This window comes from Panthera leo, chromosome B4, assembly GCF_018350215.1.
Source record: "Panthera leo isolate Ple1 chromosome B4, P.leo_Ple1_pat1.1, whole genome shotgun sequence".
Lineage (NCBI taxonomy): Eukaryota > Metazoa > Chordata > Mammalia > Carnivora > Felidae > Panthera > Panthera leo.
Genome location: NC_056685.1, coordinates 63,137,704 through 63,164,684, shown reverse-complemented (window position 1 = coordinate 63,164,684; position 26,981 = coordinate 63,137,704). Strand labels below are relative to the sequence as shown.

At 35.5% G+C, this 26,981-nt stretch overlaps 1 protein-coding gene across 1 annotated transcript in view; it reads left to right on the top strand.

Annotated features, from left to right (window-relative positions):
• Positions 1 to 26,981, top strand: part of IPO8 (importin 8) — an 86,257-nt gene that overhangs the window by 32,363 nt on the left and 26,913 nt on the right. Inside the window, exons 13-20 of the mRNA XM_042946181.1 lie at positions 209 to 298; positions 1,740 to 1,905; positions 3,085 to 3,245; positions 4,083 to 4,208; positions 7,889 to 7,955; positions 11,413 to 11,538; positions 12,210 to 12,307; positions 15,520 to 15,615. Coding sequence (XP_042802115.1) covers positions 209 to 298; positions 1,740 to 1,905; positions 3,085 to 3,245; positions 4,083 to 4,208; positions 7,889 to 7,955; positions 11,413 to 11,538; positions 12,210 to 12,307; positions 15,520 to 15,615 — 930 coding nt within the window. The remainder of the gene's footprint in view (positions 1 to 208; positions 299 to 1,739; positions 1,906 to 3,084; positions 3,246 to 4,082; positions 4,209 to 7,888; positions 7,956 to 11,412; positions 11,539 to 12,209; positions 12,308 to 15,519; positions 15,616 to 26,981) is intronic.

The following is a 26,981-nucleotide window of genomic DNA, read 5'->3' as shown; positions in this document are numbered from 1 at the left end:
TATTGCTGCAAAAGTCAATCAGTATCAAATTATTTTGTAAGGTACTATTTCTTGTTTTAAAACATACAATATGTAGGTCAAATAATTTTATAAAATTACACATAGAAGTATACTAAGCATAAGTCATAATAAACACTTTATTTGGTTGTGATTTTTATATATGAAAAAGGCATTGATAAGTTAAAACTTCATATCTATCTCCTAACAGAAGAGTTTATTCAAGGACCAAATGGAGTTGTTGCTACAGAATCATGTATTTCCACTATTATTGTCTAACCTGGGATATCTTCGAGCTAGAGTAAGTTTTCCATATTTCCATTGTGTTTCTTAAAATGTTCATTTGTGGGGCACCTGGCTGGCTTAGTTAAAGGAGCATATGATTCTTGATCTTGGGGTTGTGAGATCGAGCTTCACGATGGGTATAGGGATTATTAAGAAAAATAAACTTTTCTTTTTTTTTTTTAAGAAAAATAAACTTTAAAAAATGCTCATTTGTAAGATATTTTTTGAACTAAATGTTTTTGGATAAATTGACCTTTTACCATGTATCGGAACAAAATGAAGTCAGTCAGACTGTCCCTTATGGTCACATAAGCTGAATAAAGAACAAACTAATAAATAAAGGATTTATGGATTTTAATTCCAGCTGCTTTAGATTTTCACTCTAGCCCCACTTGCTGCATTCATAAAACATGGAGTGAGAGGGATAATGTTATAGCAATAGTACAATGTAAATTTATAAACTGATTAATTTTCAGTGTCCAAAACAACCTGAAATTCTAGTTTGGCTAAAACCTTAATTAGTACAGATAGTATATTAGGTCGATATGCCTTAGAAAAATGGAGAAGATAATAATTCACATAAACTTATTTGTGTTCTAAGTGTATATGACTTCTAGAATCAATATCTTTTATGGAGAAATAAAAATAGAACTTTAATTCGAGAGCCTAGTGTTTATCTTTATAATTACATCAACACAAAAAATGTCTTGCTATAAAGAACATACGTTAACAATGTCTTACACACTAAAGCCTTTTTATAAACAGATGGCAACATTCCCTGGAGAAGTATTTGGGCACATGTAGATTAGAGGTATGGAGGGCATACAAGTGTTTTTATAGGTAGGCTGTAACCTTTGACAGGCTGTGTGAATTGTAATTCTCTTGCTAAAAGTCTTTTAGCAGTAAAACAAATTACCATTAATTGTGTCTTATGTACATGGAGAATTAAAGTAATAATATGATTCTGTGGTCTAATAGTTTAAAGTTTGGTAATCTATATAAGATTTAAAATTCTTCATACCTTATATGAGCAAAAAAGTTTGCTAAGTCCTTACATGAGTAAGAGAAAATAATATTTCATTTGTTTGCTGGGAAGGCCAGCAAATGAAAGTTAAACGTTGGTTTGTAGTAGCTCTTACATATAAATAACACATTAGTTATGACTCATCATATTTATTAAGCATAAACAGGATTTCTTTTTTCAGAGACGCTTCAGTTAGGCCCATTTTCTTTTCCCTGTGAAAAATTGCGTGTAGATAATTTAGAAGTAACAACTGCCTTTTTAAATAAAAAGAGTGGGAAGTCCAGAAGTTAAAAACTATGGGTAATATGCTACCCTCCAAAAACAAACAGTACTTGGTAGAGTTAATGATATTTTACTAAGAAGTTCTTATGTGCATGACTTTATTATAGAATGCCACAATCCTAACAGTTTCCTACTTAATTTCTTCTTATAGTCCTGTTGGGTACTTCATGCGTTTAGTTCTTTGAAGTTTCATAATGAGCTCAATCTGAGAAATGCAGTCGAACTGGCAAAGAAGAGCCTGATTGAAGATAAGGAGATGCCTGTCAAAGTTGAAGCTGCCCTTGCTCTTCAGTCATTAATTTCTAACCAGACACAAGGTAAAGCCAAAAATACCTTTTAAAGGGTTTATGTTATTTTATTTTTTGAAATCCTTTCTTCTTATCCTAATAAGGATGATTTCTCTGAGTCTTCAGGTGCAAGGTTTAGATTTCTGAGCTTTTGTTCCCTCAGAATTTTATAGCAGTTTATCCTTGCCCTTTTCAGGAGTTCCTATTGACTGGTCTCCAGAAAAATTTTGGATTAGGAAATAAGTTGATAGTTATTGGCCGCTGGGGTAGGCTGGGAATCAGGAGACCTGGTGTCTAATTTTGATTGTGCTACTAGGTTGCTGTGTAAGCCTGTGTAGAGGCATAACATCTGTCAAGGGTTAGCTTTCCATATATTTAAATTCAGGGGATTGAACTAAATGGCCTCAAGAGACCTTTCAGCTCTAGGACTCTGATTCTACTAGTTCTGAAAGTAGCAAGTGGAATTTCTGGTGAGTGATAACACAGATAACTCGTTTGTTTGTTCAGAAGAATATTCTGTTCAAAGTTCAAGTAAACCTTGGGAAGTAAATTCAGTTTTATGAAGTACGTGAATCTAATTTACTTCTGTTCAACAGTGTTTCAGTGGGAAGACTGAATATTGTACAAGGACATGTGGGAGGAAGTATTCAGCATAGTTTTTATGTACATGATTTTTTATACTTATATCTTGATATATACATGTTCTGTAAGTCATCCTGATGATAGAACGTTTGTATAATTAGAATTTCTCAATGAAGGGTCTTGGCATTTTGGGCAGGACAGTTCTTTCCTCTGTAGGATTGATTGCCTTTAATTAAGGGGAAGTGGATGTGTTAGTGAAGATTATTTTGGTATAGCTTTTAAAAAATTTTTTTTATTTTGAGAGAAACAGAGAATGTGCTGTGGGGAGGGACAGAGAGAGAGGGAGACAAAGAATCCCAAGCAGGCTCTGTGCTTCAGTGCAGAGCCTGATGCGGGACTTGAACTCACAAACTGTGAGATCATGACCTGAGCCGAAACTAAGAGTCAGACGCTTAACTGACTGAACCACCCAGGTGCCCTGGTACAGCTTTGTATCTTATACCATAAAGCAAGTATCTGTCAAGAGCCTATTACCCTGTGTCACTTAACCTTGTGACCAAGTTAATTTCTATCGCCAATTTTGAATACCTAATTTTTTTACTCATTTTGTTTGTTTTATTGCATTAGCTAAGGAATATATGAAGCCACACGTAAGGCCTATCATGCAGGAGCTGTTGCACATTGTTAGAGAGACAGAAAATGATGATGTCACTAATGTTATCCAGAAGATGATATGTGAATATAGTCAAGAAGTAGCTTCAATTGCTGTTGATATGACCCAACATTTGGTAAGAATGGGCAAAGTTTTATGTTAGTTTGAAAATAAATTCAGCCTTGAATAATAGAAATAAAAGCCTTGACTGATCTAAGTAAATTGAATTCCAAAATTTGGAGTTCAGTTTTATATGTAATTGAAATGTTAATATAAAAATGTTTGCTCTAGTAATTCTGACAGTTGTTAATTTCTATATTTAATTAGACTTAAATCTAATAACATTGGGATCATTTCATCTGTAATATTCTGAGATTTTACAATGATGTAATTTGTGAGCTTTTTAAATTTTCATTTTGTGGGTTTTGAATCTGGAAACTCATTTCCTTCAGTTTTGGGCAATTTTTGCATTACTTATTTGATTAATTTCTCCCTACCATTTTTTTTTTTTTTTTCCTATTCTATAGTTCTGATAAGGAATATTGGATCAGGACCGAGTCTTTAATTTTCTTACCTTTTTTTCTCATCTTCCATGTCTATCTGTCTTTTTTGTTTCATTTTCTAGGTGATTTCTTAACTTTGTCTTCTACCTTCTATCAAATTTTTCACTTGACTATTGCTAGATTTCAGTTTTCTTAGACTTTGGGTTTATTTGTTTAATGACAACCAGATGTTAAATAATAGCTAATTGTTATAACTAATGTATATTCCACTCTAGTGACTAGATAAGGAAAAATTGACTGTACTTAAAACATGATAGTCTATCATTGATTTACTTGGTAAAGTGTGTAACTTATGTTTGAGCAATGCTGACGTCTAGATGAGTGCCACTGCCCTTTTATTAACTTACAACAACAACGAGGGGTAGGTGTAACATTACTAATTGTTGAATATGTTTACGTTATGTTCATAGGCTGAGATATTTGGCAAAGTCCTTCAAAGTGATGAATATGAAGAAATCGAAGACAAAACAGTAATGGCGATGGGAATTTTACATACTATTGATACTATCTTGACAGTTGTAGAAGATCATAAAGAGGTGGAATTTGTGTTTTATTATGTCATTATAGTACCATTAACTGAAATTTATATGATCAATGGGCATGACTTTAAAGTTGCTATTTAGGGGCGTCTGGGTGGCTCAGTTGATTAAGTGTCTGACTCTTGGTTTTGGCTCAGGTCATGATCCATGGTTCATGAGTTCGAGCCCATGTCAGCTGTGCTGACAGCTGCAGAGCCTGCTTGGGATTCTCTGTCTCCCTCTCTCTCTCTGTGCCTTCTCTGCTCTCTATCTCTCTCTCTCAAAATAAATCAACGTTAAAATTGCTATTATATATGTTGCTAGATTTTAAAAATTACCTTCAAATTTTCAAAGGCCATATTAAAATGATTGAGGGGGGAAATATTACATGTTGTTGTAAGGTATATAGGACATTTCTGTATTATTAAACTGAGTTTAGTTCATCACATCTGTGTTCCAGGCTAGATTTTTGGGGAATATCAAATTGAATAAGACATGAACTCTGCCTTTTGAAAAAAAAATTTTTTTTTAACGTTTATTTATTTTTGAGACAGAGAGAGACAGAGCATGAACAGGGGAGGGGCAGAGAGAGAGGGAGACACAGAACCCGAAACAGGCTCCAGGCTCTGAGCTGTCAGCACAGAGCCCGACGCGGGGCTCGAACTCACGGACCGCGAGATCGTGACCTGAGCTGAAGTCGGCCGCTTAACCGACTGAGCCACCCAGGCGCCCCGAACTCTGCCTTTTGGAACCCACAGTCTAGTCCTTCTTGTAGAGAGTGATAGCCATTCAATCACAGTGGCAGATATTAAGTAGTGGAACAAAATTCAAATGTAACAAACATCATGAGAATGGAAGGGAAGAAGAACTTAAAACATCATCTTTCTTAAACTGAATTCCAGAACCATATTGGGAGAAGAATTTGTGCAGATAGTTATTAGGTGCTTTCCCCTCTGTTCACTGATAGGATTTTACTAGTGTCACCATGAGATCACTGGAGCTGGTAAATGGTAGTGTCCTTTTGCAGAAGTGGAAAACAAGTTTATGTAGTATCAGGAGTCTTGCTCATGGCCATAGAGTTTTGGGTTTGCAGTCAGATTATTCTGATAATATATCCATTTATCTCCACCTGAAACCTGCCACCCTCCTCCCCAAGTATTACATCGCCTTTCAGATTTGAGTTGGTTCCTTCTGTGAGCTCAGGCTGACTTGCTCAGCAATGGCGGCAGCTCCTGTTTCATACAGTGGGACTTAGGAAGCAGGTGGTGGTTCTTTAAATAGCATTGTTAAACCCCGTGGCTGTTGATTTATCCTGTGTTTATCACACACCAGTGGAAAATTACTGGATTCTTAAAAACAGTTCGATATTCTTCTCTTGGGCAGGCCTCCTTCACCTAAAAAGGCTTAATGTGAATTTTTATTCCCATATTCATTATTTTATTTTTGTATTCTTGTTAAAACTGTATGGGCCATTCAGGAACAGTGAGATGTTCCAAATTACAACAAGCATACTGAAGGATAATTCTTTTGCCTTATATGCAGAACTCGTATTTTTAAATTTGGAGACCTTAGAAATCTCCTAATCCAGTTTTCTAACATATGTGTGTGTCGAAGATGGGCAGTAGTAAAATGAGCAGCAGGATTAGTTTGAAAACAAAACAGTACTTTACCTTTTTGTTTTAATATTTTTACTCTTGATATTAATTTTGCATTTCAGATAAAGTTAAAGGAGCATGTGAACTTACTGTGATTATCAAAGGAGGCATGGTTTAAAATTGAGAAGCACTAATCCAATCCAGCTTCCTTACCTATGAAAAAAATGTGAAGCCTTCAGTGAGTGGCTTTACGAAGGTCATAGATAATTAGAGGCAAAACAAGGAGTAGAATCTTGGTCTCCTGACTGCCTGTCTTGGGATTTTGAACTTTGGCTTATTAAAAGCCAACTTTGAGAAAAATCTTTCCTTAAAAGGAAAAATCACATGTGTATGAATACATGCACACTGAATATATGCAGAACAAAATTAGAAATCTAAACCAGATGTTTACATATATGCAGTTTTCTTTAATGATTTAAATATATTGACAAATTTTCAAACTGGAGATTTTGGATCATTTGAACTTTAACACAGTACTTTAAAGCTGAATATTCAAAGAATATGCTCAAAAGTTGAAATAGGATACTTAGATGGACAATGTAACCCATGATGGAGTTTAATTTTTGCTTATTTAAAAAATACTTAGTACAACCTGTGTTGAAAAATTCAAAAGACATGAAAAGGTATTCAGTGAAATTTCACCTTCTCACTCAGCTCCCCAGATGTCATTCTCCTCTGTGGAGGAGGTAGTTCCTCTCCTAGGTTTTTGTACCCTTCCAGAGATATTTTCTCTTATAACATCTAAGTAAAAAAAAAAATGAGTGTGTATTTTTTTCTTTTATGAAAATGATAGTATACAGTTTTTATCTGCCATTTTTGAATTATGTCTTGGTCATCCTTCCATAATTATTAGCCACTAAAGTTAGTATTTTTAGTAGTTGCATAATCTTTCTTTATGTGTCAGTTTATTCAACCAGTCCCTCATTAATGAATATCATTTAACTGTCCCTTCCTAAACGGACCTTTGGTTGTTACTAATCACAAACATTGCTGCAGTGAATGGCCTGTTACATGTCATTTGCACAGGTAATAATATGTCTGGAGGACAGATTCCTTGAAGTGGACTTGCTGGGTCAAAGGATCTTGAGAGATAATTGCTAACTTGGCCACATTACACTCCCCAAATCAATGTACAGCAGTGCCTCTCTTCCCAGCTAATACTTTTTGATCATTGCCAGTTTGTTAGGTGAAAAATGGTAATCTTGGGCTTAGAATTTGTACCCTTCTCATGTATGAGAGTTAATATCTTGTTATAAGCTTAAAGTCTGTTTCTATTTCTTTTTTATGACCTTTGCCTTTTTTTCCTCTTGACTTGATTTCACGGGAGCCAATTTGATATTTGTGGTACCATTTGAAAATATTTCCCTCAATTTTTCATTCATCTTTGACTTTTCCCTACACTATGCAGATATTTTTAATTTTTGAAATCAAATGGCTCAATATATTTGTTTCTGATTTTTGGCCTTTGAGCCATTTTCCATCTTCAGGATTATGCACAACTTCTTTTCATTTCTTCTCGTATTTCTATGGCCCAAGTTTTCACGTTGAAATCTTTCATTCACTAGGAACTTACTTTATTGTAAAATATGAGGTTAGGAACTAATTTAATTTATAATTTTATTATGGATTTAACTCTCACTTCCATCATTCGTCTGCTTTTCAGAATTTCTTGGTTATTTTTTTCACTTGAAATTTAGAATTGTCAACTTATCCCTCCAAAAAAGTTTTGTTGATGTTTTTACTGGGTTAGTATTTATAGAGTAAGAGTTATCATGGTGGATTTTATTTTATCTTTTATTTTATTTTTATTTATTTTAATGTTTATTTATTTTTGAGAGAGCACAAGTTGGGGAGGGACAAAGACAGGGGGCAGAGGATCCTAAGCGGGCTGTGTGCCGACAGCAGTGAGCTTGATGTGGGGCTCGAACTCAAAAACTGTGAGATCATGACCTGACCGGAAGTCAGATGGCCAACCAGCTGAGCCACCCAGACACCCCAGTTATCACGATGGATTTTAAACTAAATGTTTAAATTTGTCTTTAGGTTACTCAGCAGTTAGAGAACATCTGTCTGCGGATCATTGATCTCGTTTTACAGAAACATGTAATTGGTAAGTTCAAAGGTAGAGTAAAAAAGTTAATTGATATTTTTTAACTTGGTAAACTTAAAGTGCATTTTTAGCCCTTCAGATTCAACAGTATGGACAATTTTGAAGGAGAGAAGCTTTCATTTTCTTCTGTTTTTTGGATATACTTTCGAGTATTATATATCTGTATTTTCATTTAGAGAAAAATTTAATACATCCAATTAAGAATTCCTAGTCTTGGAATTGAAAAATGTGAAATGATAGATCTATGTCTTTTCAGAAGTATGAAATAATTATTGTTCCGTTATCTATTATAGAGCCCAACTTCTGAATAGAACCAGTAACTAATAGAATCAGGATGTTACAATAGATGGGAATTTGTAGAAGAGGCTGTTTTTCCAGTATCCAAGCACTTTGCAGGTGGCAGCCCCAGTCCTGTGCCCTGGAGAGTGTTGCAGCCTACATAGTGTGCAGACAGAAAGCTGAAAGAAAAGCGTGTTACTGCTTAAGAGCAGTTGTCTCTAAAATTTTTCTCACTCACACCATTGATAGAAAATTGAGCATGCATTTCTAATATATGTGAATGATATTTGAATACAAATTATAGGCAATATATATGTTACAAAACCACATTTACATATATAAAAACAGAAATGTAGAAGGATGGGATTAAATGTCTATATAAAATGTTCTAATACACATTATATACATATATACACACACATTTTATACTATGTATATATTATATACATATATCTATATCTATATATATTATTTCCCATTTCAGTACACTGCCTAGGGTACATACCCCTTACTTTTGAAATCATTGCTATAAAGCTGTAGTTCTCAAACTTTGGTATGCATAAGAATCACCAAGGAGCTAGTTCAAATGAAGATTTCTGGACCATAACCCTAGAGATTCTGATAAGCAAAAAAAGAACATATTCATTTATGTCTTTATTCATGGAAGAGATTGTAACCAAAAATTCTCCATTTAAAATAAAGCGATCTGGAGGAGTGACACTGTGAAGTAAGATAAAGAGAAATAGTTTATACTAACTTTTTCATCTGTCTATACCAGCTATTTGATTTGAGCAATTGAAATGTCGGGATGTTAAGGAAAGGGGCCTATTTTTGGGTGTAGTGAACAGATGAGAAAGCCATGGCTCCAGTTGCCTGTCTAGTATCTCATTCCTAGCTTTAAGGTGACAGGTGGTCTTTTCTTGTGTCTTTAGTTGTGATGTAATGTTAATGACCCTTTTTGAACCAATATTTGGCCATGCAGGATCTTAGATTAAAAAAAAAAAAAAAGTTCTGTAAGATGTCATGGGCCGAATCTGTTTTTCTGGGACCCCCACCACAGCAGCCTGACTTTGTTTGTGTCCATGGTCCAGTCTCTTTCCATTGTCTTACTTTCCTTTTCTCCATTGCCTGTTTTCATTGCTAATTTACTTATAAGATTTCATTTATTATTAGAAGCCAGGTTTAGCTATTACTGCTTTATCTGCTTTATCTTATGCAGGAAGTGAAAGTTAGTATAATCATCCCACCCTAAGAGTCTTCTTGATTGAGAATGATTGAAATAACTTTTGGCGAATTCAAGCATAAATGAAATGTAGTGGAAGGATGTTTGATAGCTCACTGAATCCGTGGGAAGGCTGGAATTGGCTGGAGCCAGCATGATTGTGCCATAGAAGTGGTCTGCTGAGAAAGTCAGTGCTGTCTTTGTCCACACTGGGTCCTAGATTGCTGCTCACCACAGTTCAGCCTCCAGCACAGCTGCAAAAAGTAATCTGCAACAGCTTTGTGCCTTCTAGTTTCTTTGTCAAGTTTCAGAGTCCTGGTCTTCAGCATCTGAGTATCGGGTTGTGCACACGTGCTGAGCGTATGCAAGGAAATATTGGGCTCCTTTTCTGTCTTGAGCCTTTATAAAGTTAGGAAGAGGCGTTTGCTCTCCTTTTCTCCAAGGTGTGGGGTAATGATGAACAGAACTTTCAGATGTTTCATATTCAGATAATGCTGTTTTTCAAGTGATTGTCTTATGTAACAAGTTCTTTCCCAATATCTGTAATTGACACTTTATTTTGTTCTTGGTAAGGCAACTATCTGTCTTATCAGCTTTTGAATATATTGTTTGTTTGTTTTTAATGTTTATTTTTTGAGAGAGAGAGAGAACGAGAATGAGTGGGGGAGGGGCAGAGAAAGATAGAGGCTCTGAAGCAGGTGAGGAGAGCCCAAGGCAGGGCTTGAACTCACAAACCTTGAAATCATGACCTGAGCTGAAGTTGGACTCTTAACTGAGCCACCCAGGCTCCCCATATATATTGTTTTAAATAATGCTACAGGGTCACCTGGCTGGCTCAGTTGGTTGAACGTCCGACTTCTGCTTAGGTTATGATCTCAGTGTTAGGTTCGTGGTTTCGGGCCCCACGTTGGGTTCGCTGCTGTCAGCATGGAGCCTGCTTTGGATCCTCTGTCCCCATCTCTCTCTCTCTCTCTCTCAAAAATAAACATTAAAAAAATTATATTACAGAAAAAACCTCCAAGCTTCCAGAGTGAATATTAGTTCCTTTTAAATAGGAGGGGCGCCTGTGTGGCTCAGTGGGTTGAGCATCCTACTTTGGCTCAGGTCATAATCTCACAGCTCCTGAATTCAAGCCCCACGTTGGGCTCTGTGCTGACAGCTCAGAGCCTGGAGCCTGCTTTGGATCTGTGTCTCCCTCTCTCCCTGCTCATGCTGTGCCTCTCTTTCTCAAAAATAAATAAACATTAAAAATTAAAATAAGAGGGAAAAAATCTTTGAACTTAAAAGACTTTTGCTCAGTGATGGACATGGTGGGAATTATTTGAAAAATTTTGTATTGAGATTTGTGTTTTCTGATTGTATGTTTAGATATGATGTACTTTTGACTGAGAGCAATAAGAAATATATATGCAAATACAAGAATATTCTCTTTGGACTCTTCTACTTTATAGTGGGTATCACTGACTTGAGATAAATTTTAAAATACTGCACAAGTATTACATGATTTGTAAATTGACAAAATACGGTCCAGAACATAGTTTGTAAAAATATGTGAGACCGGAAGATATTGTAGCCTAGCTTAATTAAGCTTTCCAAAGAACATTAATTATTTGTAAGTTAACAGTACTGTGCACAAGAGATATACAACAATTCCTTCTTGTACCCATTTCTAATATAGCTTTAGAAGTATAACTATATTTTAGTACACAGTATCAAGAAAATATGTATTTCCAGTATTCTAGGGAAATTTAGTAAAAGCAAATCTTTGCCCTGTCCTGTTAGGTAGGGGGCAGATGGAAGGTGGCAAATATGGGAATGCTGAGAAAGGGGTGCTCAAGTATGTTAGGTGCAGAGGAATGTATGCAGGTAGATAGTCTCAATCCTCCCCTCTGTGGTCTTTGTGTTTTAATTTTTGCTGTTTCCTAGCATTCTAACTAGAGATTTTCTTCCTTCTAGAATTTTATGAAGAAATTCTTTCACTGGCCTACAGTTTAACCTGCCATGGCATTTCCCCTCAAATGTGGCAGCTGCTAGGTATATTATATGAGGTGTTTCAGCAGGATTGTTTTGAATACTTTACAGGTATGCCTTTGGCCATGTAACATTTTTGCTTTTCTGTGTCTGGACATTATTTCCTTTGACACATGACATAAAGACACATACGATTCCGGTACTAATCAGAAAACAGTTGTTATTTCTCTGTGGAGTAAAGGGTGGTGCTATTAGAGCAGTGTTTTCCAGAGCTAGGGATACAGGCAGTAGGAAGGAGCCTGTTTCCTGTTGTATCTCAAATTAGTTTGCAGTCAGAACAAATGTCCATACATTAATTCAGTTAGTATTTTCTGAATACTGTCTATATTTCAAGCACTGTTCTAAGTATAGCGGTATAGCAGTGAACAAAATAGACAGCATTGCTCTTTTGACGCTTCCGTTTCTGGTTGGGGGGAGGGAAGGTGGGGAACACACAGATAAGCAAGAAAATACACACTTTGTGAAGTGGTGATGAGTCCTTTAGAGAAAAGGACAAACATTCAGAACAATCACTATAATAAATGGTGAGCATTTTAATCTTCCTGATCCACATTTTCCTCATCTATAAATAGGGCAGATCTGTCACTTTCCTTACTAGCATTTGTGGCTGCGAAGGAAGATAGTAATATGTGGGTGCTATAGAAATATAGCTTCCGTGGGAATCATTTATTTCTACTCCTGTTACTCAAGTCTCATTGGGATTTTGAATTTTTTTTTTCCAGATATGATGCCTCTCCTGCATAATTATGTGACAATAGATACAAATACTTTATTATCTAATCCAAAGCATTTAGAAATACTTTTTACAATGTGTAGAAAGGTAAGCGTGTCCTAATCAGTTGTAGTGGTTCTTAGTAATGTTTGAGTGTTTTACTGTTGGTCACTCTCAATTTGTTTCTTACACCTTTAGTTCTGTATTGCCTCCATCAACATATATTTGCCATTTTGTATTTTCTAATAGAGCTTGGAATTATTATTTGAAAATTTTATATTTGTGTTGTGCTTAAGAATGCTTGCCACTTTTATAGCTGTGTACTTTATAATGGTCAGGGTAAATAATTTTGTTTGTTTTTCTTTCAAAAATGCAAACTTACTACTTGATGAAAGAAAAGTGCTAAGAAAATAAGCACACAGTTTGTCATTCTTGATTTTTTTAAATTGAATGTGTATATTGGAAACAACTAGATGTATATATTTTGATTATAAATAAGACAAAAAATTGGAATAGTTGGAAAAACAGTATCATTTAGCTCAATACAGGTTGATTTATCAGCCATATACTGGCTACTGTTAGATTCACATGCAGACATGTCTACTGTGTTGTCTTTGTCACAGGTTAGATTTTGCCCTCTATTGGTTATATCTAGGAATCATTGATGAGTATAAATAATATTTTCCTTTCTCCTTTAGGTGAATATTTATATACACATAAATATAAAACTGTATGTTGCATAAAGCTGCCAAATATCTAAGTTTGGCCTTGGAGTTGGGACTAAAGTATCTAGTCTACAACCTGTCTTTCTCACTAAAAGAGATGTGTACCAAGATATGTTAAGAGCTCTGAGCTGCCAATCAGCACATCTGATTAAAGTCTCAGTTCAGTTGTAAAGAGCCTGGGAGATTTTGGGAGGTCACTAAATTTCATCACATATAAATGAAAGGAGTAGAATCATGATTTTTTTTTTTTTTTTCAACGTTTTTTATTTATTTTTGGGACAGAGAGAGACAGAGCATGAACGGGGTAGGGGCAGAGAGAGAGGGAGACACAGAATCGGAAACAGGCTCCAGGCTCCGAGCCATCAGCCCAGAGCCTGACGCGGGGCTCGAACTCACGGACCGCGAGATCGTGACCTGGCTGAAGTCGGACGCTTAACCGACTGCGCCACCCAGGCGCCCCGAATCATGATTTTTAAAGACTCCTTTAGCTCTGTAATACCTAGCTTATTAAATCAAAATCACTTGGCAGTACTTAGTATTTTCTCCTAAGTTGTGTAGACAAGTGCTATTGAGGGAAAGGGAAAGAGAAAGCAGCAAGCAGAAAACATAACAGTCCTACACCCATTAGTACAGCTGCTCTGTATTATATCTGCTGGGATAAAAGTGATGCTCACAGTAATGTCCTTAGACTTACCAAGTAGTTAAAATATATGTCCTACTCTTGGTTTTTAGTAATAACTAATACTTACTGGACTCTTCCTGTATACCAGGTATTTCCTCAGCATTTTATACATATTAACTTATTTTATCTTTACAATATTATGAGGAAGGTATCACCTTTTGGTCAAAGAGGAGACCAAGGTATAATTTTTTGCATCGTGTCTGAGGTTTAGTACATTGTCCTAAGTCACAGAGCTAGTCTTTGTTGGAGCCATATTTGAACCCAGGTGGTCTGGCTTCAGAGCCCATTTTTTAAATTACTAAACATATTTTGTTTCTTCTCCTTTTGGAGGTGGGGACCAAAACCAACCAACCAACCAGCCAACCAACAAACAAAAAACCAAGCAAATACAATTTGGGGAAAAAGGAGTGATTTATTTATTCTTTCTGTATTGTATGCCACCATGATGGAAACAGTAAGACACAGAGGTTAATAAGTTTGTTTGAAACAGATAATAAGTGGCAGTGCTGGAATTTGAACCAAGCATTCTGGTTCCAGAGCCCATTTACATTTAGAATCTAGATCTAAATACATTGCCCTAGAGGTAAATTTTAAACTTTATGTAAATAGTGTTGGTTCTTGGTGTTGCCAGCTACCTGCTTAGGATTCAGCTCACTGATCCATCTGTTTTCCAGCTTCCAAATTTTTATAGCTATCTACTTTTTCCTTTTCTCTGTCTTTGTGGATTTATGCCTCTAAAATCTCTTTACTATCATTTTAATAGTCTTTTGGGAAGTAATAAAATTAAATGGGAATGTTCAATCTGTCTTCTTTACCTGGAATTTCTTTTTAATTCAGTTTTCTTAAATTGTATTTGCCTAGGAATTATCCAATTAACCTGAGTTTTCAAATATATAAGGAATATAATGTTCTCCATAATATTTACTTATTTCTAATCTCTCCTTTATCTGTATTTATGTCTTTCATGTCTTTTGTTTAAACAAATAGCTTAAGTATTTTGTTTGCAACTATCATTTCTAATATTTTTAAAATTTTGTTCTTTTTAAGAATAATTTTGACAAAGGCTGTCTACTTTGTTGTCTTTATTCAGTGAATCTGTTTTTTGTTTCTGTTATTTGTATTGTTTGTATTTTTAATTTCTGTCTCCTCTTTGTTCTTTGGGTTAAGTCTGTTCTTTTTCTTATAGCTTGTGTTTGAACATTTATTAATTTTTTTTATATTTCTTAATTTCCAACATAAGCTTGCCTCTACTCTGCGAATCTCTCTTCTGGGAACCTTATTATAAGGCAATTATATTCCAAATTTTATGTATGAACATGTGCATTGTAGAATTGTTTATAATAGTGAAAATACAGCATTGACAATAGAGGAATATCTAGTAAACTGTTATATTTATCTACTGTAATACTTACAGTCCTAAGTGGTTATAACATCGATGGAAAATGTTTGTAGTTTAAAGTCCAAATGGAGAAATTAAAAGGTGTGTGATATCAAATTATGGTTATTATTTTGAAAAAAGTGAGTATATATGGACAAGAACTCAAAAGAAACAGAAACTACAGGGTTTGTTTCATTGTTTAAAAGTAAGGTTTGAAAATTTCTTTTCATTTCATTTTATTGGTTTGTTGTTTTGTTGCCTTTAAGGGAAGCTTCGTTTATCTGAAGTTAATTCCTATAGCTTAACTTTATTAATCCAAAGTTAAATAGGTGAATTCTTTCTTCTTAAAAGGAATTAGAGTAGATAAAGAAGATAGATGTACTTTATCTTGACCTTCCTTCTTTTGGGTGGGCAAACTTAGAAAGCAAAGCTGCGATTCTAATGTGTGAATTTTTATGAGCTATTTGCTTCATGTACACTTGATTGAATTCTCTGCAGTGCCATTCACTGCTAAGCTAAATTGTGATTACTGTAGGTACTATGTGGAGATGCAGGAGAAGATGCGGAATGTCATGCAGCCAAACTCCTTGAAGTCATCATTCTTCAGTGCAAAGGAAAGGGAATTGATCAGGTAATACATGTATGGAAAGTTTGTACTTGATGTTTATACTGAAATTTTACCTGATTGACATTTTGTTTATATTATATGATGGAAAATTAAAAAGATAGCCTGAAGTTTGTGCTGCCTGGTACAAATCCTATTTAAATGGCAAGGAAAAATACCCATGCAATTTGAAAATTGCACCTTGCATTCTAGCAGAGAAAGAAATAAACAGAAAAATATGTAATAATTTAAGAGGCTATCAAGCGAATCATGAAGGAGATGAATATGTAAATTCTACTTAATTGGTTTCCCAGAGATTTGCATTTTCCCTTTGTTTTTGTAGATTCTACTGAAATATTCTCAGATTTGTTCTTTTAACCAGAAATGAAGATACTGTACAAAAAAGAAAAAGTTTCTTTTACTGATTTAAAAAGTATTATAGGGGCGCCCGGTGGCTCAGTTGGTTAAGTGTCCGACTCTTGATTTCAGCTCGGTTTGTGAGTTTGAGTGCCACATTGGGCTCTGTGCTGACAGCACTGAGCCTGCTTGGGATTCTTCTCTCTCTCTCTCTCTCTCTCTCTCTCTCTCTCTCTCTCTCTGCCCCTCCCCTGCTCTCTCTCTCTCTCTCTCCCTCAAAATAAAAATTTTTAAAAAGTATTACAAATTTTCAACAAAGATTAATTTGATATTTGGTGTAATCATGGTATGATAGATACTGAGAAAAAAGTCTTCAAGTAAAATTATGGAGTTGTCTTTTTTTCTTTCAGTTCTGTAATGTTTGCTCCATGTATTTTTTGGTAACAGCTTTATTGAGCTATAATTCACATACCATATAATTCACTCATTTACAGTGGATTCAGTGTATTTTAATATATTCACAGAATCATGCAACTATTCATATAGTCAGTTTTATTTTTTAATTAATTAATTAATTTTAAAATTTAAATCCAAGTTAATATAAATGGTGTAATAATGATTTCAAGAATAGAATTTAGTGATTCATCACTTACTTATAACACCCAGTGCTCATCCCAGCAACTGTCCTCCTTAATGCCCCTTGCCCATTTAGCCCATCCCCACACCCAATACCCCTCTAGCAACCCTCAGTTTGTTCTCTTATGGTTTGTCCCCCTCTCTGTTTTTATATTATTTTACATCCCTTCCCTTATGTTCATCTGTTTTGTATCTTAAGTTCCACATATGAGTGAAATCATATGCTATGTCTTTCTCTGACTTATTTTAACATAATACACTGTAGTTCCATCCACACTGTTGCAAATGGCAAGATTTCATTCTTTTTTTGACTGCCGAGTAATATTACACTGTGTATATACATACCACATCTTCTTTATCTTTTCACCTGTTTATGGACATTTGAGCTCTTTCCATACTTTGGCTGTTGTCAGTAGTGCTGCTATAAACGTTGGTGTATGTGCCCCTTTGAAACAGCATACCTGTATCCCTTGGATAAATACCTAGTAATGTAATTGCTGGATTGATTGTAGGGTAGTTCTATTTTTAATATTTTGAGGAACCTCTATAATGTTTTCTAGAGTGGCTGCACCAGTTTGCATTCCCACCAGCGGTGCAAAAGGGTTCCTCTTTGTCTGCATCCTTGCCAATATCTGTTGTTGCCTGAGCTGTTAATGTTAGCTATTCTGACAGGTGTGAGGTGGTATCTCATTGTGGTTTTGATTTGTATTTCCCTGATGATGAGTGATGTTGAGCATTTTTTCATGTGTGTGTCAGCCATCTGGATGTCTTTTTTGGAAAGGTGTCTATTCATGTCTTTTGCCCATTTTTTCACTGGATTATTTGTTTTTGGGGTGTTGAGTTTGATAAGTTCTTTATAGGTTTTGGATCTAACCTTTTATCTGATATGTCATTTGCAAATATCTTCTCTTGTTCCATTGGTTGCCTTTTAGTTTTGCTGATTATTTCCTTCGCCGTGCAGAAGCTTTTTATCTTGATGAGGTCCCAATAGTTTATTTTTGCTTTTCTTTCCCTTGCCTCCAGAGACATGTCAAGTAAAAAATTGCTGTGGCCAAGGCCAAAGAGGTTGTTGCCTGATTTCTCCTCTAGGATTTTCCTGTCTTACATTTAGGTCTTTCATCCATTTTGAGTTTATTTTTGTGTATGGTGTAAGAAAGTGGTCCAGGTTAATTTTTCTGCGTGTCGCTGTCCAGTTTTCCCAGCACCACTTACTGAAGAGACTGTCTTTATTCCATTGGATATTCTTTCCTGCTTTGTCAAAGATTAGTTGACCATACGTTTGTGGTTCCATTTCTGGGTTCTCTATTCTGTTCCATTGATCTGAATGTCTGTTCTTGTGCAAGTACCATACTGTCTTGATGATTACAGCTTTGCAATACAGCTTGAAGTCTGAAATTGTGATGCCTCCAGCTTTGGTTTTCTTTTTCAGGATTGCTTTGGCTATTTGGGGTCTTTTCTGGTTCCATACAAATTTAAGAATTGTTTATTCTAGCTCTTTGAAGAGTGCTGGTGTTGTTTTGATACGTATTGCATTGAATATGTAGATTGCTTTGGGTAGTATTGACATTTTAACAATATTTGCTCTTCCTATCCAGGAGCATGGAATGTTTTTCCATTTTTTTGTGTCTTCTTCAATTTCTTTCATAAGCTTTCTATAGTTTTCAGTGTATAGATTTTTCACTCTTTGGTTAGGTTTATTCCTAGGTATTTTATGGTTACTTTGGTCAGTTTTAGAGCATTCCATCACTATCTCCGAAAGAACTCCTCATTTCCCCTTAACACCTACCCCCTCCCCCCCCCCCCCCCCCCCCCACCCCCCAGCCTAGGCAACCATTATTCTGCTTTCTTATTTTAGAGATTTGTCTATTCTAGACATTTCATATAAACAGAATCATGTGGTCCTTTGTGAATGACTTTTCTCACTTAGCATAATGGTTTAAAGGTTCATCCATGTGGTAGCATGCGTACTAGTAGTTCATTTCTTTTTATTGCCAAATATTCCATTGTGTGGATATATCACATTTATTTTAGCCATTCGTTAGTTGGTGGATTCTTGGATTATATCCACTTTTTTTTTTTTTTTTTAAGTCAGCTCCATTCCCAATGAGGGGCTTGAAGTCATGACTCTGAGATCAGAAGTCACATGCCCTACTGACTGAGCCAGCCAGGCGCCCCTGATTATTCCCACTTTTTGTCTACTGTGAATAATGGTATGCACATTTCTATGCAGATTTTTGTGTGGACGTGCTTTCATTTCTCTTGGAATATATCTAGGAGTGGCGGTTCTTTGTTTAATTGTTTGAAGAACTGCCAAACTTTTTCCAAAGCAGCTGCACCATTTCCCATTCCTACCAGCAGTGAATGAGGAGGATTCCAATTTGTATCCTCATCAATTCTTGCTTTGTTGCTCTTGTTTTCTTGATCAGTTTTTTTTTTCTTATAGCCATCCTTGTAGGTGTGAAGTAGTATATCACAGTTTTGATTTGCATTTGCTTGATGGCTAATGATGTTGAGTATCTTTTCCTATGGCCATTTGTATATCTTTTTTTTTTTTTTTTTTTTTTTTTTTTTGAGAAATGTCTATTCAGATTCTTGGCCCATTTTAATTAGGTTATTTGTTTATTATTGAGTTATGGGGGTTATTTAAATATTCTAAATTCAAGTCCATTGTCAGATGTACAGTTTGCAAAAATTTTCTCCCAATTTGTGGATTGTGTTATCACTGTCTTAAATCTTTTTTTTTTTTTTTTAAGTTTGATTTATTTTGAGATAGAGAGCATGCAAGTGGGGGAGGGTCAAAGAGAGAGGGAGAAAGAGAGAATCCCACTCTGGCTCCACACTGTCAGCGCAGAGGGGCTTGAACTCACGAACTGTGAGATCCTGACCTGAGCTGAAGTTGGAAGCTCAACCAACTGAGCCCCCCAGGCGCCGCAGTTGTGTTACCACTTTCTTGATGGTGTCCTTTGAAGCAGTTTTTAATTTTGATGATGCCCAGTTTATCTAATTTTTCTTTTGTTGCTTGTGGCTGGTGGTATATTTAAGAACCTGTTGCTAAATACAAGTTCACAGAGATTTCCTTGTGTTCTCTTCGAAAAGTTTTATGGTTTTAGCTGCAACATTTAGCTCTTTAATTCGTTTTGAGTTAAATTTTCTGTGTGGTATGAGAAAGGAGTTAATTCATTATTCTGCATGTGGATAGCAAGTTGTCTCAGTACTATTTGTTGAAAAAACTATTCTTTCCCTATTGAATTGTCTTAGCACCTTGTCAAATGAATTGACTATAAAGGTGAGGTTCATTTCTGTATTCTCATTCTATTTGATTGATTTTTTTTTTTTTTATCTTTAAGCCAGGACTACACTATCTTTATTAAATTTTGAAATTAGGAAGTTCTAGTCTTCCAGTTTTGTTCTTTTGCAAGACTGTTTGGACTATTCTGGGTTCCTTGAGTTTCCATGTGAAATTTAGGGCAGCTTGTCAATTTCAGCAAAGAAGTCAGCTGGTATTGTGAGAGGCATTGTGCTCAATCTGTAGAATCATTGTAGATCTGGGAAATATTGCCATTTTAAGAATACTTAGTCTTTTATCCCCTGAACATGGGATCTCTTTCCTTATGTTTAGGTCAAATTTCTTTTAAAAATGTTGTTTAGTTTTCACAGTAAAAGTTTCGCAGTTCTTTTGTTAAAATATTCATAGTTTAGTCTTTTTAATGCTATTGTAAATGGAATTATTTTCTTAATTTCATTTTCAAGTTTATTGCCCATGCTTAGAAATACATTTTAAAAATATGTATTTATTGTGTATCCTGCAACCTTGCCAAGCTTGTTTATTAGATTAATGTTTCAGTAAACTTTTTAGGATTACCAGTCTGGGTGCTTTTTATTTTTCTCGCCTAATTGCCTTGGCTAGAACCTCTAGTGCAATGTTGAAGAGATGTGGTGAAAGGAGAGGTGTTGTTCCTAATCTTAGGGGGAAACATTCCTTTCACCATTAAGTCTGATGTTAGCTGTGGGTTTTTCATAGACGCTTTGTATCAGGTTGAGGGAGTTCCTGTTTGTTTGTACTTTGTTGACTATTTTTATCATGAAGCATGTTGAATTTTGTCAAATGGCTTTTTCTATACCTTTATTATAGGTGTATTCATATTTCTATTTATTTTTGAGTTAATTTCAGTAGTTTGCACCTTTCTAGGAATTTGTTGGTGTAATTTATGTTAACTAATTTGTTGGCATGAAGTTCATATTTTTTTTATTTCTGTAGGTTGGTAGTATGTTCCCAGTTTTGGTAATTAGTGTCTTCTCTCTCTCTTTTTTATCTTTTGGTCAGTTGAGCTAAATAAAGGTTTTCCAATTTTGTCGATCTTTTCAAAGAACCAATTTATGGTTTTGTTCACTATTGTTTTTCTGTTTTCTATTTCATTAGTTTCTGGTCTAATCTTTACCATTTATTCTCTTCCATTTGCTTTGAGTTTAGTTTGCTCTTTTATTTCCAGTATCTTATTTTTTTAAGTTTATTTATTTATTTTGAGAGAGAGAGAACACATGTGTGTGCACAAGTGGGGGAGGGACAGAGAGAGGGAGAGACAGAATCCTAAGCACGTTCTGCACTTGGGGCTCAAACTCACAAACTGTGAGATCATGACCTGAGCCAAGATCAAGAGTTGGACCCTTAACTGAGCCGGTCAGGTATCCCTATTTCCAGTATCTTAAGGTGGAAGGTTATGTTATGATTTGAATTATTTTTTAAATACATCTGCAACTATAAATTTTCCTCTAAGTGCTGTTTTAGCTATATTAATTTAACTCAAAATATGTTCTCATTTTTTTGGTGGTTTATTCCGGACCTATTGGTTATTTAGGAGTGTGTTAATTTGCAAGTATTTGTGAATTTCCCAAATTCTGTTATTGATTTTTTTTTTAATGTTTATTTTTGAGAGAGAGAGCACATGTGTGCACACTCACAAGCTGGTGGGGAGCAGAGAGAGAGGGGGACGGGATCTGAAGGGGGCTCTGTGCTGACAGCAGAGAGTCCAGTGTGGGATTTGAACTCATGAACTGTGAGATCACAACCTGAGCTAAAGTTGGATGTTTGACCAGTCGACTGAGCCACCCAAGTACCCCTCTATTATTATTTCTAATTTTACTCCATTGTGATTAGAGAACATACTTTCTATAATTTCATTCTTTTTAAATGTATTGGGACTTGTTTTATGGCCCCAAATATAGTTTGTCCTGATACTGTTCCATTGCATTTAAGAATAATATGTATTCTGCTTTTGTTGGGTGGAATGTTGTATAGATTTTTGTTAGATCTAGTTGATTTATAATGTTGCTTAAGTTTCTTATCTACTTGATCTTCTACTTATCCATTATTTTTAAAAAATATTTTTATTTTATTTTAGAGAGGGTGAGGGAGAGGGGGGAGAGAGAGAGAGAGAGAGAGAGAGAGAGAGAGAATGAATGAATGAATGAATGAATCTTAAGTAGGCTCCATGCTAAGTGTGGAGCCTGATGTGGTTCTCAGTTCCACAACCCTGAGATCATACCTGAGCCGAAATCAAGAGTTGGTTTCTCAACCGACTGTGCCACTTGGGCATGCCTACTCATCCATCATTGTTCTTTATTTAAAAAAAAATTTTTTTAATGTTTATTTTGAGAGAGAGAGAGAGAGAGAGAGAGAGCGAGCGAGTGAGAGCACAAGTGGGGGAGGGGCAGAGAGAGAGAGAATCCCAAGCAGACTCTGTGCTGTTGGTAGAGCCTAAATGAGGGCTTGAATTCATGAACTGTGAGATCATGACCTGAGCTGAAACCGAGTCAGATGCCTAATGGACTGAGCCACCCAGGCGTCCCTCATCCATTATTGTTCTATCCATCATTGAAAGTGAAGTCTCCAACTGTTGTTGAATTTGTCTATTTCTCCCTTTTTTTCTGTCAGTTTTTGCTTCAGATATTTTAGAGCTCTGTTTTTAGGTACATGTATGTTTATAAATGCTATATCTTCCTGAGTTCACCTCTTTTTCAATAAAAATGTTTCTCTTTGTCTCTAGTAACATTTTTTTTTTTTTAATTTTTAACGTTTATTTATTTTTGAGACAGAGAGAGACAGAGCATGAACGGGGGAGGGGCAGAGAGAGGGAGACACAGAATCCGAAACAGGCTCCAGGCTCCGAGCTGTCAGCACAGAGCCCAACACGGGGCTCGAACTCACGGACCACGAGATCGTGACCTGAGCCGAAGTCGGCCGCTCAACCGACTGAGCCACTCAGGCGCCCCACATTTTTTTTTGTTTTAATGTCTATATTGTCTAATAGTAGTATAGCCACTCCGACTTTCTTATGGTTGCTGTTTGCATATCTTTTTTCATCTTTTTACTTTTAAGCTATTTATATTTTTGAATCTAAAGTGTGTTTCCTGTAGATAGCATATAGATGAATCTTGTTTTTTTAAATCCAATTTGACATTCTCTTTTGATTGTTTAATATATTAATATTTAATGTTATTGTTATGCATGGATTTAGTCTGTCATTTTTTATTTTATATATCTCATTTTTTCCCCTGTTCTTTTTTTACTGCTTTCTTTTGAAATAGTTAAATATTTTCTTTAAAAAATTTTTTTTAAAAATTTATTTTTGAGAGACAGAGCATGAGTGGAGGGACAGAGAGAGGGAGACACAGAATCTGAAGCCAGCTCCAGGGTCTGAGCTGTCAGCACAGAGCCTGATGTGGGGCTTGAACTCACGAACCTTGAGATCATGAGCTGAGCTGAAGGCAGATGCTTAACTGACTGAGCCACTTAGGTACCCTAAGTAAATATTTTCTAAGGTCACATTTTAATTTCTTTAATTTTTTTTTCACTATTTAAAAAATTTTCCGGGTGCTTGGGAAGCTCAGTAGGTTAAGCATCCAACTCTTGATTTTAGCTCAGGTCATGATCTCCTGGTTGTGAGATCAGACCCAGCATCAGGCTTCTTGTTGGGCGTGTAGCTTGCTTAAGATTCTCTCTCTCCCTCTCCCCCTGGCTCTCCACAGCTTGTGTGCACATGTGCTCTCTCTCTCAAAATTTTTTTTTTTCTTAGTGGTTGCTCTAGGGCTTATTGTATACATCTTATTAGAATCTACTTCAGATTTAGGTTAACATAATTTTAGTGAGAAATAGATGCATTACTCCTATTATCTTTTCTTCCTCCTTTTTATACTATTACTGTTACATATATTACATTTATATATGTTATAAACCTAGAAATAGTTGTTTTTTGTAATTTTATGTGTTAAAGAAGCTAAGAAAGGCAAGCCAAGTATATGTTTATAGAGTTTGCATATTAACTCTCTTATTTACCATTTCTCAATTCTTTTCATTTGTTCCTTTGGATTGGAGTTACCATCTGGTGTCATTTGCTTTCTCCAGTAAAATGTTGCTCCTATTTCCTTTGTATTGTTAATATTGAATATATTACATTTCTATATTTTATAGTCCCAGCAATACAATTTTAAAATGTTATTTTATGCAATCGCTTTCTCTTTTCTCTTTTTCTTTTTTTTTTTAATTGCATTTCATTTTTAAAACATTTAAGAGGAGAAAGTCAAAGAAATAGTGTTTTTCTATTTTTGAAAATTACATAATTACATTTACGGGAGCTCGTGTGTGTGGATGTGTGTGTCTTTGAATAACCTTCTGGGTCACTTGCTTTCAGCTTGAACTTCCTTTAGTAAGTTCAGGGTAAGGTCTGATAGCAGTGAATTCTCTGTTGTTGTTTTCTGAGAGTATTTTATTTTACTTTCAGTTTTGATAGACAGTTTTACTGAATTCTTGGTTTTTTCTTTCAGCAATTTGAATATACCATCACCCTGCCTTCCGGTCTCCATTGTTCTGATAAGAAACATTGATTAACATTGATTTATCTTACTAGCATTCCCTTGTACTTGGTCGCTATGTATGTTTTTTCTCATGCTGCTATAAATGTTATCTCTTTGTCTTTTACCATTTTTACTATGAAATGTCTTTGTTTTTATCTTACTTGGATTTGTTGACTTTCTTGGATATATAGATTGTTTTTTATCAGACTGGGAATGTTTCCAGCCATTATTTCTTCAAGTATTTTTTCTTCTTTTTCTCTCTTCTCTCCTTCTGATTCTCCCTCTACATATACATTGGTGTGCTTAATGGTGTTCCACATTTCTTTGAGGCTCTGATAATTTTTCTTTATTCTCTCTTTTCTCTGGTGTTTGGATTACATACTCTTTTTCAATCTATCTTCAGGTTTGCTTATTCTCTCTTCTGCCAGTTCAGATCTATTGTTGAGCCCTTCTAATGAATTTTTCTTTTTTTTTTTTTCATTTTTTTTTTTTTAAGTGAGCTCCATGCTGAACTTGGGGCTTGAACTTAGAACCCCATGATCAAGAGCTACTTACTCTACTGTCTGAGTCAAGTGCCCCTATAGCATTTTTTAACTCTAGAATTGCCATTTGATGCTTTTTTGCAATTTGCATGTCCTAATAGATATTTTCTGTTTGATGAGACATGGTCATCATAGCTTCCTATATTTTAAAGATGTTTTCTTTTAGGAGTGTCTGGGTGACTCAGTTTAGCATCCGACTTCAGCTCAGGTCATGATCTTGTGGTCTGTGGGTTCAAGCCTGAAACCTGCTTTGGATTCTGTGTCTCCCATTGCCTCTACCCTTCCCCTGCTCATTCTGTCTTTCTCAAAAATAAATAAACATTAAGAAAATGTTTTATTTTTTAAACATTTATAATGGCTGTTTTGAGGTTTTCAAAGCCCATGTTTGAGTTAGTTCTGACCCCAGGAGGATTCTTCTTGACTGTCTCTTTCCTGTTTTTCTCATGTGAACTTCTAGCTTACGGTTTATCTTTTTATTTTAATTAGGAGGAACCACCAGCCTCCTCTTATTTGCTGCTTACCACCAAGTTGTCCATTATTTTTGAGAAGAGTGACCCTCCAGCCTCCTTTCCGGGTTGATAAAGTTTTACATGTATTTTTGAAGGCTCATTTTCTCCTTCAACGAGTACTGTTTTAGGTGATGTAGGTGAGGTAGAAAGACATTGTGATGTCAACAGAACAAGGAGATAGTAAAGAACGGAAGTTGAGTGAAAGTAGAGAAGGGTTCAGTTCTGTTGACTGGCTTTTGGAAAGTCCTCAGCAGTAGAATCTAATCATGCCTGGAAGGTGTGGAATATACCCATACCAAAGAGTTCAGAATCTCTCCTCTAAGCCAGAAGTAGGCAAGCTATGGCCTGTGGGCCAAATCCAGCCTGTGACCTGTATGTATGGCCTAGGAATGAAGAGTGGTTTTCACATTTTTGAAGGGATGTTTAAAGAAAAAAAAAGTGTGCAACAGAGACTGTATATAGCCTGCAAAGTTGAAAGTATTATTAAATATCTACTGTAAGTTTACCAACCCTTGCTGTAAGCAATTGAACAGAGAATCCATTGAGCAGAGAAATGACATGATCAAAGTTAGGGACTTAGAATAATGAGTTTGCTAGCAGTAGCCTTAATCTAAACTGGTCTTCTGCATACACTGGCTGTGAAGAGGAGCAAGGAGGCTATTGCTAGTTGCAGTCTGAGGGTACTGCTTCTGTTCTAGGTGAGAAGCATTGGAAAGAGAAACCTAGAATAAGATTTATAGTGGGTGCCATTGCAAACATTGCATAGAAAACACCTGAAAAAACAAGGTGTTAGATGAGGAGGCCAGGGAAAAGCTTGAGAGCACAGGTTTTCCTTGGAAAGTTATAAAGATGACTTTTCCCACAGTTACAGATTGTATGGATACCAGTAGATGGGAATAGAGTGATGATATTACTCAAACTGTGACCATTTAATGGTATTAGTAGGTGTTCATTACAAAAAAGTATTCAATGGTCAGATAAGTCTAGGAAATACTAGATAAAACAATATTCAACAGATTTCATTATTGCTTGACTTCTTGTGCCTTTATCTGAAAATGTGTCTAAGAGTGTGTTAGTATCTGTGTATTCCAAATTAATTTAACTCTGGAATGTTTTTGTTTTCCAAACCCAAGGAACATCTAATGTTGTGAAAATGCTGTTTGAATAATGCTCGAGAGATGTCTTGAGGTAGAAAGAAGGGGTGTGGAAGCTTAAATCCAATAGCTTTATCTTTTCAGTAAAGTAGGAGAGGTTGTGGAAAGTGGAACAAGTTGAAATTTCATTTGGAGGAGTCTGATAGGTAATAAAAAGTTGAATTAAAGAATTGCTTTTATTGAAAAATAGAACTACCCTACAGTCCAGCAATTGCTCTACTAGGTATTTACACAAAGGATCCAAAAATACTAATTGGAAGCAAGGATACATGCACCCCAGTGTTTATAGTAGCATTATCAACAATAGCCCAATGGAAAGAGCCCAAATGCCCATCGACTCCAAA